At 43.8% G+C, this 14,841-nt stretch overlaps 2 protein-coding genes across 3 annotated transcripts; both read right to left on the bottom strand.

The window, feature by feature from the left end:
• Positions 1-1,636: 1,636 nt before the first annotated feature.
• Positions 1,637-5,346, bottom strand: LOC143331184 (protein L-Myc-1b-like). Of its 2 annotated transcripts, none has more exons than XM_076747831.1 (3): positions 5,033-5,346; positions 3,762-4,391; positions 1,637-3,019 (listed from the first exon to the last, which is right to left on the bottom strand). In XM_076747831.1, the coding sequence occupies exons 2-3, from the start codon at positions 4,303-4,305 to the stop codon at positions 2,403-2,405; spliced, it is 1,161 nt and encodes a 386-aa protein (XP_076603946.1). In that variant the 5' UTR covers positions 4,306-4,391; positions 5,033-5,346; the 3' UTR covers positions 1,637-2,402. The 2 variants fall into 2 exon arrangements, with proteins under 2 accessions (XP_076603946.1, XP_076603947.1); XM_076747832.1 differs by having other exon boundaries at positions 4,767-5,277.
• A 6,230-nt stretch (positions 5,347-11,576) lies between these two features.
• LOC143331779 (aldo-keto reductase family 1 member B1-like) lies at positions 11,577-14,712 on the bottom strand. Its single transcript, XM_076748929.1, has 10 exons — positions 14,558-14,712; positions 13,942-14,109; positions 13,703-13,819; positions 13,197-13,274; positions 12,973-13,095; positions 12,787-12,893; positions 12,604-12,685; positions 12,270-12,353; positions 12,106-12,188; positions 11,577-11,959 (listed from the first exon to the last, which is right to left on the bottom strand). Exons 1-10 carry the CDS (start codon positions 14,621-14,623, stop codon positions 11,917-11,919), a joined length of 951 nt encoding a protein of 316 aa, XP_076605044.1. The 5' UTR covers positions 14,624-14,712; the 3' UTR covers positions 11,577-11,916.
• Between the last annotated feature and the right edge of the window lie 129 nt (positions 14,713-14,841).

Here is a 14,841-nt window from a genome sequence, read left to right as displayed (position 1 = left end):
TTGATAAAATGTCAGTAGTGCTGCTTCTATCATCTATTGTGTAGATTTGGTCATTTAACTCTTTTAACTGAAGGAAACTCTTATGAGGGAAATATTCAACTTTGCCAGAAAGTAGTGCCTTCAGGGCCCAGAGAGAGTAACACCGACTGATCCAAGCCATAACAAAGACCATTGAGGCGCAAGACGGTTGGAGTTCAGGGTGTGCCTGGCTCGTCTGTCAGGCTGTACTTGAATGAAATGGTTGCTTTGAGTTTATTATACAAATGACTGGTAGTCAAACCTGAGTCATCCAGGCTTGCAGAGACACGTTGATGAGGTCATCAACAGTGCAGCAGCATCACACAGGACCTCTGCTTTTTAAATAAAGAGTTATATATGCAGGAAGTTACTTAGTGTTAGGCTTTTTGTTTGGTTTTACACAGAATTAATTAGATTCAACCATCCCTTCTTTTATTAGTCTGGTACATAGGATACTCTACGGTTTTTACCCCTACACCCCTCCTAAATAAGACACCAGATGTGCACACAACCACCTTCCTGTACATTCTGAACTCAAGCAATGTGAATGCAAAGTAAAGGTAACAACAGTGTATGATGGTGTAGGGACCTTACTCACCCCTCAGGTAGCCTCCATCACCAAGAGTTTCAGGTTATTGTTTAACATGGACCTCAAGCATCTGCTTATCTATCTGCAATAGACCCCTTTTGCTCTGCTCTACACAAGTAGCTCTCTGGTGGACAGCAGCTGCATGTTAGGAGTCTAACTGGCACACAACACCCACCAATTACATGGACTACAAAGCAATACAATACACAACGAAGGGTAGTAAAAGGCGTGCCACATAACAAGTACAAGGTTTATGAAAGGGGACCAGAGGGCAGCGGCATCCAATAATGGAGAAATCATTGGGAGATGTTCGCTTTTTCCATTTACAGGCCAATCTAATAGCCACTCGCATGAAGCAGGTCTACTCACCAACTGCATACCTGTGTGAATAGCCGCACTGGATCCAAGGAGTCCACGCAACCCCTGTCTCCAAACCCCAGGGACTGTTCTAAAGATACCGATTGTATGTGAGTGTAACCTAGTTCAGAGCACATCAGGTGCCCAGCATGCAGCAGCCACTGCAGAGGGGAGGATCCACAACATTATCACACACACTCTTCAAGGGCAAGTCTCAAGGACAAGCTCAGTCTGACCTTCTGTGGACCAGCAGCCGGTGCACAAGGCGCACTCGCTTATACGACTGATACCGCAAGGTGCCACCACAGGGGTGGGGTGGGGGGAATCAAGCATTTGGCTCATCTTTCACGATCTGCCCTCATTTACAGCAGAGTTGTGTGCGATAGTAGGCTGTGTTTCTGGAGAGGCACCATCACTGCAGCATGTGGTTTATCTTAGCCATGCTTTCAGGGTGAGGCATGATGAATCTGTCATTTGGTACTTCCGCCTCAGAACATTGACAACCTTCACTTCAGTGAAGCTGTGATTGTGATTTTGAGATGCGCACAGAACAAGTAGGATGTCAAGGTCAAAGTATTTCAAGATGCTTGATAGTCGAGTCATAGAGGGATACAGTAACTTGGCAGTGTATGTTTGAATAAAAACACACAGATGTCAGGTTTGTATGCAAACATGGTATAAAAATTTAATGTTGCTGTCGATGTTAGCATGCTTTAAAAATCAAACAAAATCAAAAGCGTTGAAATCACAAAGTGACGTGTGAATATAAAGTACAGCAGTGCTACTTTTTTTTCCCCATTTTTTTTCTGTTTTCTTAACAAAATAGAGGTTCCTCAATGCCTGGTGGCACGTCATAAAGAGGAGCAACGCTCACTGACAACTCTGGATTTTGTCTCCTTCATCAGGAGCATTAAGCTATTATTTAAGAACAATTTGTACATCAAACAATCCAAACAAACCAGGAGCTGGCTCATTCACTCATACATTTATGTACACAGAAAGGCATTCACACTTCACTCCATTATAAGTGTGCAATGATGAAACGAAGACATCCAACTTTCACACACATCCTGAGGGCTACATATACTCACTATCACACTGGTTCTCTGGCAACAGGTTTCCTGATTTCCCAATACAGCAATCAGGAAATATCTTAGTCATCGCTATAAAATCAGTTCCATTACCCCTGTTGAACTAAAACACTGTGAAAAGAAAACACAGCACACTAACTGCACCTCCTCGCATCAGGTTCATCAGCCAGCACAGTCAATTCATGGAGGCCCACAGCTATAATGTATTCCACACAAAACTCACAGCTATGTACACGAGGCATGTTGTTACTGAAAAACGGTAGCTTTTCAAAAGTGACAGGAAACTTGGGAGCAAAAGTCCCTGACTGAGCGAGGCAGTTTATTTCAAAAGCACGCCTGCTTGTGTTTCAGGAGCGCTTCAGTTCGGATAGTTTGCGCAGAAGCTGCTGCTGTCGGGCTTTGAGATGTTTCTTCTCCTGGAGCTGCCGTTTCTCCTTGGTGTGCAGCTCCACGAGGTAATCTGTCGCATGGGTCAGGATGGCCACCTTCGGGGTCTTTGCCGACTCCAGGCCGGGGATCTGATCCCGGAGGGCGAGGAAACGGGACCGGAGGTCGTTCCTCCGCTTCCGCTCAAGGAAGTTGTGGTTCCGCCTGCGGTCACTGTCCTCTGCGTCCGAGGTTTGGGGAGTCTCTGAGGGGGAGGCGGGCTGGGACACCCGAGCCGAACAGCCCACACGCTGACTGGATGATGTGCAGGTGCGCTTGCTCTGGGGCTCTTCCTCAGAATCCTCCTCCTCCTCCTCCTCCTCCTCATCATCGTCATCTTCCTCCTCGGGTTCTGGCTCGCTGTCTGGGGAGCGGGCGGCGTAGTTGTGCTGCTGCCGGTGGACAGACATGTGGAAGCGTTTGGGGCAGGGGTCGGCCCGGACCGTGATGGTCACCGGTTTTCTGACATTCACCAGCCGCACCCGGTTCTGCTTGCTCTCCACAGTGACCACATCGATTTCCTCTTCATCATCATCATCTGCGACCACACGGGGAAACAATTCATCAGTACACACAGAAAAAGGGTTTCACAAGCACAGACCAACGCTGTCCTTTACGAAATAGTCACAAGCTCCATGTTCCTGCACAAGAAAGAGCAGCATGAAGACGAATTAAAGAAACTACGCTGACTAAAGGGAAGTGCACTCCACAAAATCACTGCTCCTCCATCTGAGGAGGGCAGAGCAGGAGCTGAGGTGTTAACAGTGGTGTTCATCCATGCCAAAGCTTGCAGGAATTCAGGCTTTTGTCATTGAGCACTGAGCATTCATCAACAATTTAAATGAGACTGGCTGGCTGGCAGGGGGGGCACTCCCTAATTTGGGAAATGTGAAAGAGTAACTCTCACGGTCTGTCGCTGAGTGTGTGTAGTAGTAATAAATCACCAGGACTGGGTCACCCCGCCCCTCTGCCGCACTCACACTGTAATGTGGAGCCAGTGGCAAATACTGAAAGCTTTGAATTCTGAGTAAAAGTGACGGGGCGCGGCTTTTAAAAGACTGCATGGGCATTTTGAGTAAGCATGAGGCGCATTGTCGAAGCGCGAGTAAAAATCCAGCTGGAAAGGTTACTGACTGTGATGTACTTGATAACCCCTCTGCACCACAAACCACAGTTATGCAACTGCAGCCCTGCTTCCCAAATTACGCATTGTTAGAGGGCAACATAATCCTGAGGCATGGGGCAGGGTGGGGCAATTTAGAGCCTGACTGCTTCCTTACCAGAGGAATCAGAGCGAGACTCGGAGCCAGACGACGCCGGCTTCCTGCAGCTGCTTGCCGGGATGGTGAGAACAGCCGCGGGGTCGACGCAGTCCGTCGCCGAGGTGGCGAGCGGTCCACTGGGGGGGACGCACTGCGCTTTGCTCGGTCTCACGGAGATCTGGGCCACCGGGGAGACAGCGGTCTGCGCCGCAGCTGACACTCTCCCGCCGACCTTCTCCAGCTGCTTGCTGGCGGAGAAGCTGCTCCACATGCAGTCCTGGATGATGATGGAGCTGAGGTTGCCGAACAGCTCCCCCGTGTCGGGTATGAACTGCGCCTCGCACTCCTCGTCCTGACCCAGGACTTTGGAAAGCCAGCTCAGCTTGTCTCCTGGGGAGAGCTGCAGCGCACCGCCGCTCAGAGTCCGGGTGGGAGACATGGGAGGGGTGGGCAGCAGCTCGAACTTTTTCCATATGTCCTCACTTGGTGCGGTCGACTTGTAAAAATCCTCCTCTGTGTCGAAATCGTTGAAAAAATAGTGCTGGTAACAGTCGAACTCCATGTTTCCCGATAATAAAATCCTCTAGGGTTTATTCCCAGAAATGAGAAAATGACACCAAGTGGCCTCTGAAGAACGTCCTGCACAACCTGAGGGGAAATATCAGAGATTATCCTTTTAAAGTAGTTCCCATGTTAGCATCCATCTCATGGCATATTAGGACATCACACCCCTCTGTCAGCCCACTGTCTACATATGGGACCACATTAATAATTGATTGCATCTTGCGGATGCTCTCTTTGCACCGAAGGACTCAAACTGTCCAGACACACAAGGTTATCATGCCCTCATCTAGTTACACAGTCCGGTGTCCACTGTGACGAAGTGCAAGTTTTTAAAGGACACGAGGCGAGGTGACATAACTACAGACTCTGTTTAACAAGACTATCCTGCGTAAAAGTAACCTGTACGCGAGCCTGGCGCCCCGTGGTTCACCTGGCACAGCGCGTACCAGGAGTCCTTACCGCAGCGGCACGGGTCCGATTCCAGCCCGGGCCCCCTCGCTGCTTGTCTTTGCCTTCCCTGTCCCTCTCCAGCTATCAGCACATACGCCAAAAACTAATCTAAAAAAAAAAGCGTGGTTGCATTTCCTGAAACGTACGCAGCGCTTTGTTCCTTCTAGCCGTCATGTGAACCGCTTCACAGTCCCAGCGTGGGTTAACTCTCCCAGACAGACCCCCTGTTTCCTCATTTGAAACTTTCGGTCAGACGCTAGAATGAATCTACTCACCGGCTCTCAGCAAAATCCCACAGCGAGATTCAGGGCATTGAAAATCCCTCTGCGGCCAAAGAGCAAAGAGTCCACGGTGCGCGCAGATCAGGCGGATAAAAGCGGCGAGCGGGTGCTGGATGCACAATTGAGGGGTTTCGAGTTTTTACTTGTGCTTTATTCTAAGTAGAAACGCACAAAAAACCCCGAAATACTAACAACAAGCTCAAGGTCCGCCCCACAACAGAAAGCCACACAGTGCGTTTTTCGCGCCAGTAAGATATCCTGTTATATGGCGATGAAAAAGTGCAGGGTGGAGCCTCGGAAATATCTGCAGCGGTAGATCCGGGTAAGCCCCTTCTTTTGCATCAGAGGCGGGGGGAGGCGCGCAGCCCCGCCCCGTCTACAACACCAATTATGGTCACAATAACTCGCATACTCCATAATCAATATTTTTTTTAACAGTCACTTCCTTTCAGCCGAGAGACTCTCATCATGCTACTTTGCCCTTCTACTTTACTACATTTACATTTTTTTTTTATTTAATTTGGCTGCTAATGGCTTTGTATGTTGAGATTTTACGCACATACATCAACTTCACATCAGTTTAAAAAGCTTTTGTCAAAGATTAAACTCTTCATATGGACATTTATCTCTACTGTGACCTGTGACATCAATTATCAGGATCCACTGAAACAATTAGTCAATTAACTGAATAACTGATTGAAGTAAAATTCATCTGCAGCTTTAAGACATTTGTGAAGCCAAAAGGCCAAATTATTCCGACACCGTGAGCAGCATTTTTCTTCATTTCTGGCATGTTACAGATCAAACCATTCATTTATTTTTCAAGAAAGTAATAACAGCAATCATCACCTGCTCCAATAATATCTAATAAAAAGTACTTTTACTTGTAATACTTTAAGTACATGTAGCTGATGATACTTGGGCACCTTTTCTTAAGTAGAATTTTAAATGCAGGACTGTGTTATTTGCTGCTTCAACCAATAGATTCCAGTGTAATTAAGACATGGTAGTACTCATAACACTGGGTGGTCGTGTCCAGTCTGACGTCTTCATCGAGAGATGAGTCTGTGATCCTCATATTAGAGTAAAGCTGACATGTCTGAACCTTGGCAGCAAACATGAGTTTTAAGATGATCCTCTTTTCCTTAATCCAGTTAAAATCAGCAGACCTCAGAGGACTTCCAAACCTTTTCCCCAACAGCCCCAGCTGTTAAAAGCAGCTTGTTTCTGTTGACTCAGGCGGGACTTTATCTTGATCCATCTTCTTTTTTAAATCTGTCAATTATTCCTGATTACCAGCTGCAGGCACATCAGCTGCAGAGGAAGACAAAGCAGATTGAGAGCACTTTCGAGAAGTTGTTGATTTGCCCTCGCAAGTCTTCTCATTTGTATTACAAAAGATAGGAATTCAGTGCAGGTAGTCTTTCAGTTCCATGACCTGCATCTTGACACAAAGTATATACAGCAGCTGAAAGGTGTATTCTATTCCAAGCTACAAAACGTCTCCACAATAAAGGGTGGAGTGCATCTCTGAATGATCTCCATTTGAACTCAAAAGAGCATGACGAGTACACAACAGTGGAGATTCAAACGTCTGCAGGTGCTGCTGAGGTGAGTAACAGTGAGAGAAGTTTAATGTCTAACACAAACACTGCTGTATTTGGTCTTAAAACCTTGTTTACAGGCCACAATAGCAGCTGTGCCAGAGATGACAAAGACCAACCCTTTGATACCCGTGGGCACTCAAAGACCCGAAACATGTCATTATTTAACAGTGACCATGATATCAACATATTGAACAAGGCAATGATTAAGTAGACACATGATTTGTCTGTATGTTGTCTGGCGTGAACAAATGCTTTATGCTCATGGGCGAGCAGAAGGTCACAGTTCACCAACGTCTCATGACCAGACAAAGCCGGGTCAAAATCATATACCACCAGCAGCCTCAGCCTCCTCCTGTCTAACATATTGATCAGCTTGGTCCATGACGTGCACGTCTTCTCCTTAATTAAGTGTCTCAGTGGACCAGACAAAAGTTTCCAATATATCTGGGCCCTACCAGGCCAAGCTAATGACACGGATTAGTGATGGATATCTGTTGTCAGCGTCAGGCCTGAGGTCACTCACACTCCTCTGAGTCTGTGGCGTCTTCATGTGTGGTATATAGTTAAAGTGAGGTCAATCGATATCATTCCAGGCAACGACGAGAGAGCTGAGTCACAAATCTGATGGTTTGAGATGCGACTCGCTAAAACTTTAAGATACTCAGCTGCATCCTGCCCAAGGCCAAAAACTGTTCAGGGGAATCAAGCTTCCAATTTCCTGACAACACATAAGTTTCCACAGCAGACAATCATGTTGCACCAACATGAGGCAAAGGTGAGCCACAAGGCCCATTCAGGAGCTGTTCTGCAGCTTTTGATCATCACACTTTTCTTGTCCACGTCGGCTTAAAAGTTGAGATTTAAAGTTCATTCTTGAGCTTGGAAACAGCAGCTGACAAAACAACAGTAGCCGTTTAAGAGCTTTTCATGGTATTCTTTCTGAGCGTTTGCCCAGTTGACATAAAAAAAAAAAAAGAAAACTTTAATCGTCACTTGATACACAAAGCTTAGGCCTTGATTCAGGACTTATCAGTCTTGACTTAGGACTTGACTCATAGTCAAGACTTGTTTGTTACTTGCATAACAGTGATTTGGTCCCACCTCTGACCAGGTACACCCACATTTTATTGAGAAATCTGCTGCAGGAACACTCATGGTCATTTTCCACAGATGGTTATAAGTCTGTCTGACAACCCCACAAGTATGAGTGAGAGCTTGAATATTATTAATAGTTTGCTTCTAAATCTATCATTTTGGCCGCAGGTTTTTTAACCTTATGGACTTTAACTGGACATTGCTTCTCCTCTTATTTAGCCTGCGACAGCTGTTTAAGACTTTTACCTGGTTGAATAAATGATTATTTGTGTAAAACCTTGTGATATCAGTTTTCAGTTGGATAATGTGATGTTCTGAATCTAAAGTAAGTTGATCAAAAAGAGCGATGTTTTACAGTCTTAAATCACCATTGTGATTCAGGATTTCTGTCGCCCACAGAGCAATGATCATAGCCTGTAGATCCTGTAACTTCACATCCTGTAATTAAACAGTGGGCCAACCCTCACTTTGCTATGTTAGGATATTTCATCTCTGCCAAAGAGAAGAAAAAAACAAAAAAAAAACAAATTCCTTTCCTCTTCCTCCTCCTCTCTTCTGTCCCTTCATTAGAACTTGGGGACCTTTTCCTCCGCAGGGACATTGTTGGGGTAACAATGCTTAACACCAACAATAGCCAGTTCCCCAAGTCATCTCCCAGCTTAACTTCAAGTGCCCGCCATTGTCTTTTATTGTTATAGTAGCATATGTGTGAGGATGGTAAAAAGGGGGTGTGGGGGGTCGGGGTCCACCTCGGCAGAGTCCTCATGTAGTCTGCAACACCCACTCGGTCGCCTGGAGAATATCGGACACAATGCAGTGAAGGAATCTGGATGGTTTGTCGATGGAATTGTCCCCATGTGTTACAAGGGGGCATCCTCCTCTTCCCCACGACCTCTGTGACACAGGAACCCCCCACCCAACCCTCACCTCTGCCCTCCCCGGGCCATTTCAAACAATCTGTAACAGGTTTAAAAGTGGGACCAGTGACCCAGAGCCCAGAGAAAAGCCATGCAGATGAGAAAAACAACATAAATAATTCACACAAGTGTTATTGCTCCCTGGGGATGTAAAACACTACATTCTGACACCCCCAAATCCCCCCAAAATAGCATGAGAGTGATCAGCAGCGTCCCAGGCTTCACCCGCTTTCACATAGCAGAGATCTGTATCTGTCAATGCAGGCACTGCATCAACCTCTAACTGCTGATGTTATCACACCTTTTTATTTCCTCCTCAGCAAAGTGCTGCGTCACAGATAACATTATTACATACGATTACAGTCGGAGTTCCTGCGTTAAATGATTAATTACTGCTGTAGATATTCAAATGGAAACTAGATGTTAAAGTTCATAATTAATAAAGAGCATCCTCATCTTGTAAATTGTGGCTGTGCAATGACAATGATGAAAGTGAAGTTGACAACATATGACTGTACTGCAACTCAAAGCAAACTGAGAATACGCTGACAGTGATTTACTTTAAACATGCTTAAAGGAGTGAGTACTTTATGTGAAGTACTATCATGACTGAAAGGGTTGAAAAGCCACATCCGAGCTGAGTTACGCTGCCACCTGCTGTTTGCTTCATGTAAATCACTGATTTCAGAGCTGATGTCTTCATGTTGAATGAAGAGGAAGCGTTCAGATTCTTTACTTCAGTAAAAGTTCAATTTCAACCATGTAAAAATACTCCATTAGAAAAATGTACTTCAAGTGTCCAAAGTTAAAGTCCCCTACATGCAGAAAATGCCTGCCTGAGTGTTATTTTATTACAATTATTTTCTGATATGCTGGTATGTAGTTTGATCTAGATTTTTTAAATACGTTTCTTTATGTGGAACTTTCAAGTAACTAACTATTAAATACGCTGTTAAATACTAGTAGTGGAGCAAGGAGTAAATTTTTTCCTTGTATAAAAGAGAATAAAATGGAAAAACCAAAGTCCAAGTATCATAGAATTAAACTACAGTATTTTAGTAAATGTAGACAGTAACATCCAGCCTGTGATGACCTGACTCCCAACACCAGTGCAACAAGACGGGGAGAGTTAAGAATCAACAAGTGATCATGTCACTACTGATACTGACAATATAGTAACAGAAGTACAGATTCTCTTCTGTCTTCTGGGACAGTCTGAGAGGGGAACTCCACTTTGGTTGGACTCCCAACTCTTAGACGTGTGCAGCCTTGGGTGAGGGGTCTTGAGTAGATATGATGCCACTTTAAAGGACCACAAGTCAAAATAGTATGAGCAGTTCCTGTGATGAAAACTGATGACATGTAGAAAACTAGCAGAATGTTATTATAACAATGAGTTAGTTATTTTAAATAGTGATGATTGCAATATATCTTCAATGTTACCGCATGTGTGGTTTTGGTGAAGGAAACTATTTAACACAACATAGTTTTTCTCTCTCAGTGTCAGTGACAGAGAATTGCTCTCCACACAGACTCAGCCTTAATTCTTTTTATCTTATTCATTCAACTCTGAAGCAGCAAAGTTGCACAAGACAGAAACTGTCTGTTACATCTACTGGACAGCACTTTGTAATGTTACATGTGGTCCAGTTGATGGCGCCATGACGAACGTTTTACCCCGCAAGGTTTCGAAAAGGTAACAGTTACACAATGTAATCACATTTCATGTCTTCTTCAGCCTCCAGTGGTGGAAAGTAACTATGTACATTTACTCAAGTACTGCAAGAAAGCCTCATTTTGTGGTACTTTACTTCAGTATTTCCATTTTATGATACCTCAGAATTCTGCTTTTCTGATGTTTAGGTTGTAGTTTTTAGTCCACTTCATTTATCTGACAGCTTCATTTACATCTTACTTTGCAGATTAAAAGCTGGCATACCAAACATGATGATGATGATGATGATGATGATGATGATGAAGAAGAAGCTATTATAAAACATGAGCTGTGCTTCAGAAATGCCTAAAGGCATCAGTATTTGCTCGAGCTCCCAGCAGGATCATTTGCCACAGATTTCCTCTGGCTCTCACCAAGTTTTTCTCTCTGTTTGGATGAAAAGGCTTTGGACTCCTTTTTAAGCCTCCAGCAACGCATTTGTCCATGAGCAGAAAGACGAGAAATGTAAAACTGCTCCCAGATCTGTTTCAGAACACTGAGCACGACGTTCAGGTGCTGAGATAAACCAGCAGGAAAACATTTCCCCAATGACATCAAATAAGGGTAGAAGAGCTCATCCTGAACGTATGATCATAAATAAACAAACCAACCGTGACACAAGAATTCTGATTTCACATTCATGTATTGATGGCGATAATAATCCACTGATATAATGCACTGTATCATAAAACACTGTGGCTGACCTGCATAAGCACTTTAACTTTGCATACAGTTTGCTGCTCATAACTTACTTCTTTGTATTTTGTGGATGTGCTCCATTGTACATTTGTATATTTATACTTGAACTTGTTTACTTGCCAAACTGTTTATTTTATTACTGTCATTATTTAATTTTAAATTTTATTTACTTTTTGTGTTGTTGTTTTTTTTTTTGGTTGAAATCTATCTCCATATTACAGTGGCTGTTGGACTGGCTTGGAGTAAAGAACTTCCATCATATGAATAAAACTACAGCTGAAACCAATTTTTTCTAATGTAGGAAATACATCATGTAAAATCTGTTTAAAATCAGAGAAAACGCCAATGATACAAGTCCTGTTTGAGGCATGTCAGATAAGTAAATACAACATCTTGCAGTGTCAAACTATCAGCTGTTCACAGCATGTGTGTTTGTGTGTGTGCGTGCGCACGTTTGTGTGTAGAGGAAAAGAGATGTGGAGCATGTGCACACATATACGAGAGTAGATGATGGTCATTGGCAAAAAACTGTCTTAATATCACCAAGTGATACTGAACCTCTCAAAAAGCAGCAAACACCATCTGTTTGAACATGATATATTTTGCCTTCAGACTGTGTTCAGTTGAATATGGGTCAAACAGAATTTGCAGATCATTGCACTGAAAACACAACAATTCTTATTTTCAGGTGATTAGACACATAATTCTGAGTATTATTTCCATGTCTGACAGAAGATCCTCATAAATCTTACACACTGGTCCAGCACAAGTTTAGTAAGCGTAAAAATAATTATTCAGGCTCAGTCTTGAGAGGCACATCAGTCAGGACGCATACTGTCTGATGAGTTAGTACTCTGCATTCAAGGGGAAGTCTTTGTGTTCTGAGGCCCTGGAGAGAAAAGAGCAACAGACATTATTTGAAGTCTGTTGGTTATGATAATAGCTCCAGCAACCTTCGTCTGTAGCCTACGAGAATGCCGTTAGCTCTGCTTATGTTTCTCTCTTTTTCCCCCCACCATCTTCTCGTCTACTCACCAATCCATTTTGAATCCTCTCCAATTATTGTTCAAGCTCAGCATGGTCTTCATGTCGTCGTCACTCAGCTCAAAGTCAAACAACTGAAAGAGAAAGAACAGCTTCAACATTTGAGTACAAAATAAAACAATGAGATTTTTCATTTTCATTTTCAGTCAGCGCACCTGGAAATTTTCCCTGATTCGATGTGGCGTTGCTGACTTGGCAATGACAACCACGTTCCTCTGGATGTGGAACCTGATGAGGACCTGGTGAGAAAACAGTTCAGAACACAAAGTGGTATTTTTTCAGGCATCATCTTCCTGAACATCTTTATCAAGTTTTCTAGAAACAAAATCTGTTTCTGTACGTAATGCCACACTGTCAGGTATGTGATCCAGTATGAGTCATCATAATAATAACAATAACAAGAAGAACTATAATAGTAAGAATTTGTGGTCACATTCTTTTGAAGAGAAAAAGGTGAAGATAAATACTGGGCAAACATTTCTTTCTAACCTGTGCTGGAGTCTTGTTGTACTTCTTAGCGATGGCCGTGATCTTCGGTTCCTTCAGCAAAGAGGGTTCGTCAGATGATGCCCTTTTGAAAATAAGGACAGAAAAGAATGACTGACAGTCAGTATTCTTCGTAAAGCTGCTAAGGCTTGTCTGTGAGAGGTGATTATGGGGGGTGCCTCTCACCAGGGTCTGTCAGGGGAGCCCAGGGCGCTGTAAGCTGTGACTGAGATGCCCTTTGAGTGGCAGTAGTTGATCAGCTTCTCCTGGGTCAGATATGGATGGCACTCGATCTGGAGGAACACCTACATGCTTGAGTTTTATGTTCCTCTGTCTACGTTATGTTGCAGAATCACAGTCTTGTTTTTGTACCTGGTTGGTCACAGGCTTGTACTTGAGGCCTGGCTTGTTGAGGACGGCTTCAATCTGGTCTTTGTTGAAGTTGGAGACGCCGATAGCCTTGACCAACCCAGCGTCCACCAGCCTTTCCATAGCCTGTGAGACGCATTACATACTCCTGTTACCCTTGGTGGTGCCTCTTGTTTTGGGAGTCCACATTTCATTTGATTTAAGTATTTGTGAGTCACTTAAATTACCTCCCAGGTGTCCAAGAAGCTGCTGCCATCAGAAATTAACTTGCTGTGCTCATCTAAAGGAAAATTCTCATCCCCTGGCTGCAGTGGCAAAAATAGAGGTAGAAGTTGCAGAGGAAATGTCAAGCATGAAAACATGACAGTCTGAATTTAGAAAGGCCACAATATCTAACTGTAGTTCTCTGTTTTGACAGAAAAGAAATCGGCTCAAGGTTTAGCTTGTAGGAGTGTGCATGCATACCCAAACCATATAGGACAGGAGCTGAGCTCAAAGTGAGCAAATCATGACATAAATAAAAAACTATGAAAAACGCTCATCGCAATTTCCTGGAGCGGAAAGTGATGCCTTGAAATTGCTTCTTTTGTCCAAAATCCAAAGACACAAATGACAAAGAAAAGTGGCAAATCCCTACATGTATGAAGCTTTAACCAGCAAGTGTCTGACAGTTTTGCTTGGAAACGATTAATTGATTATCAAAATGGCTGACAATTTTTATTTGTATCCACACCTTGGCTCCCATAGGGTAATGCATGAGGTAAAGGTCCAGGTAGTCCAGTTTTAGGTCACTGAGTGTCTTCTCACAGGCTCCCCTCACCAGAGATGGGATGTGGAAGGTGCACCATAACTATGAAAAACAAACAGAGATTTCAATAAACATGCTCCAGCTGTAAGTGTGATGTTGGTTTATGGTGTTCATTGTCGGTGTGGGTGTGCTGTGGGTGTATTGACTTTGGCTTCATACGGTACCTTACTGACAATGAATAGTTCCTCCCTCTTTACCACCCCTTGGTCAATCAATGCATGAATTCCAGCCCCAACTTCTTCTTCATTCTGGTATAGATAAGCACCATCGATGTGCCTGTAGCCGGCACTTATTGCCACTTTAACAGCCTCCATGACCCGTCCCTGCTCTGACTATTAAGGTGGGGTGACATAAAAACAAGGAAATTACAGCTACAGATAAACATCAGTGCGTTGAGTAAAATATGTCAGTGGCAGCAGTGACTGTGATTGTCTTCTATGTGTTATTCTGGCCTCATATCAAGCATAAAGGCCATGTTTTCAGTGTTCAAGCGTTCATTATCATGTGTTCAGGCCACTTTTCCCAAATGATAAATTTTATATTGTGAATGATGCATGTAAGACAGCGAAAATGACCAAATCATGTCTCCGTTTTCATCAAATCATGACTGTTTTACTCAAACCAGCTTTAAATTAATCAATTCACTTGATATTTTATCACTAATTTTAAATTCACATGCACTGTCATCACCTCCATCCATCCTGTTACCCCCCCACCCCCACCCCATCCATCCATGTATTTTCTAAACCTTTTCTATAAGTATAAAATGCTCAGCCTTACCCTCCATGTTCCCAGACCCACAATAGGCATCTTTGCTCCATTGTTGAGTGTAACTGATGGTATCATGCTGGATCTTCTCTCGCAGTTGTATCAGGATAAGTCAACCAGAAGCCGTCAAGCCTTGCAAGCAGACTCGTAGCAGACCACTCTGAGGGAGGAGGCGGCCTGTTGTGTTTAAAGTCAGTGAGAGAGGTGGGGTTAATATGCAGAGAGAAAGCCTGCCTGGGATTGATTAGTAACATCTGTACACAACATGAACCCAGATTCTGGAGTTATTCCATCTG

Source organism: Chaetodon auriga, chromosome 14, assembly GCF_051107435.1.
Source record: "Chaetodon auriga isolate fChaAug3 chromosome 14, fChaAug3.hap1, whole genome shotgun sequence".
NCBI lineage: Eukaryota > Metazoa > Chordata > Actinopteri > Chaetodontiformes > Chaetodontidae > Chaetodon > Chaetodon auriga.
This window is presented reverse-complemented; position numbering and strand designations above follow the sequence as displayed.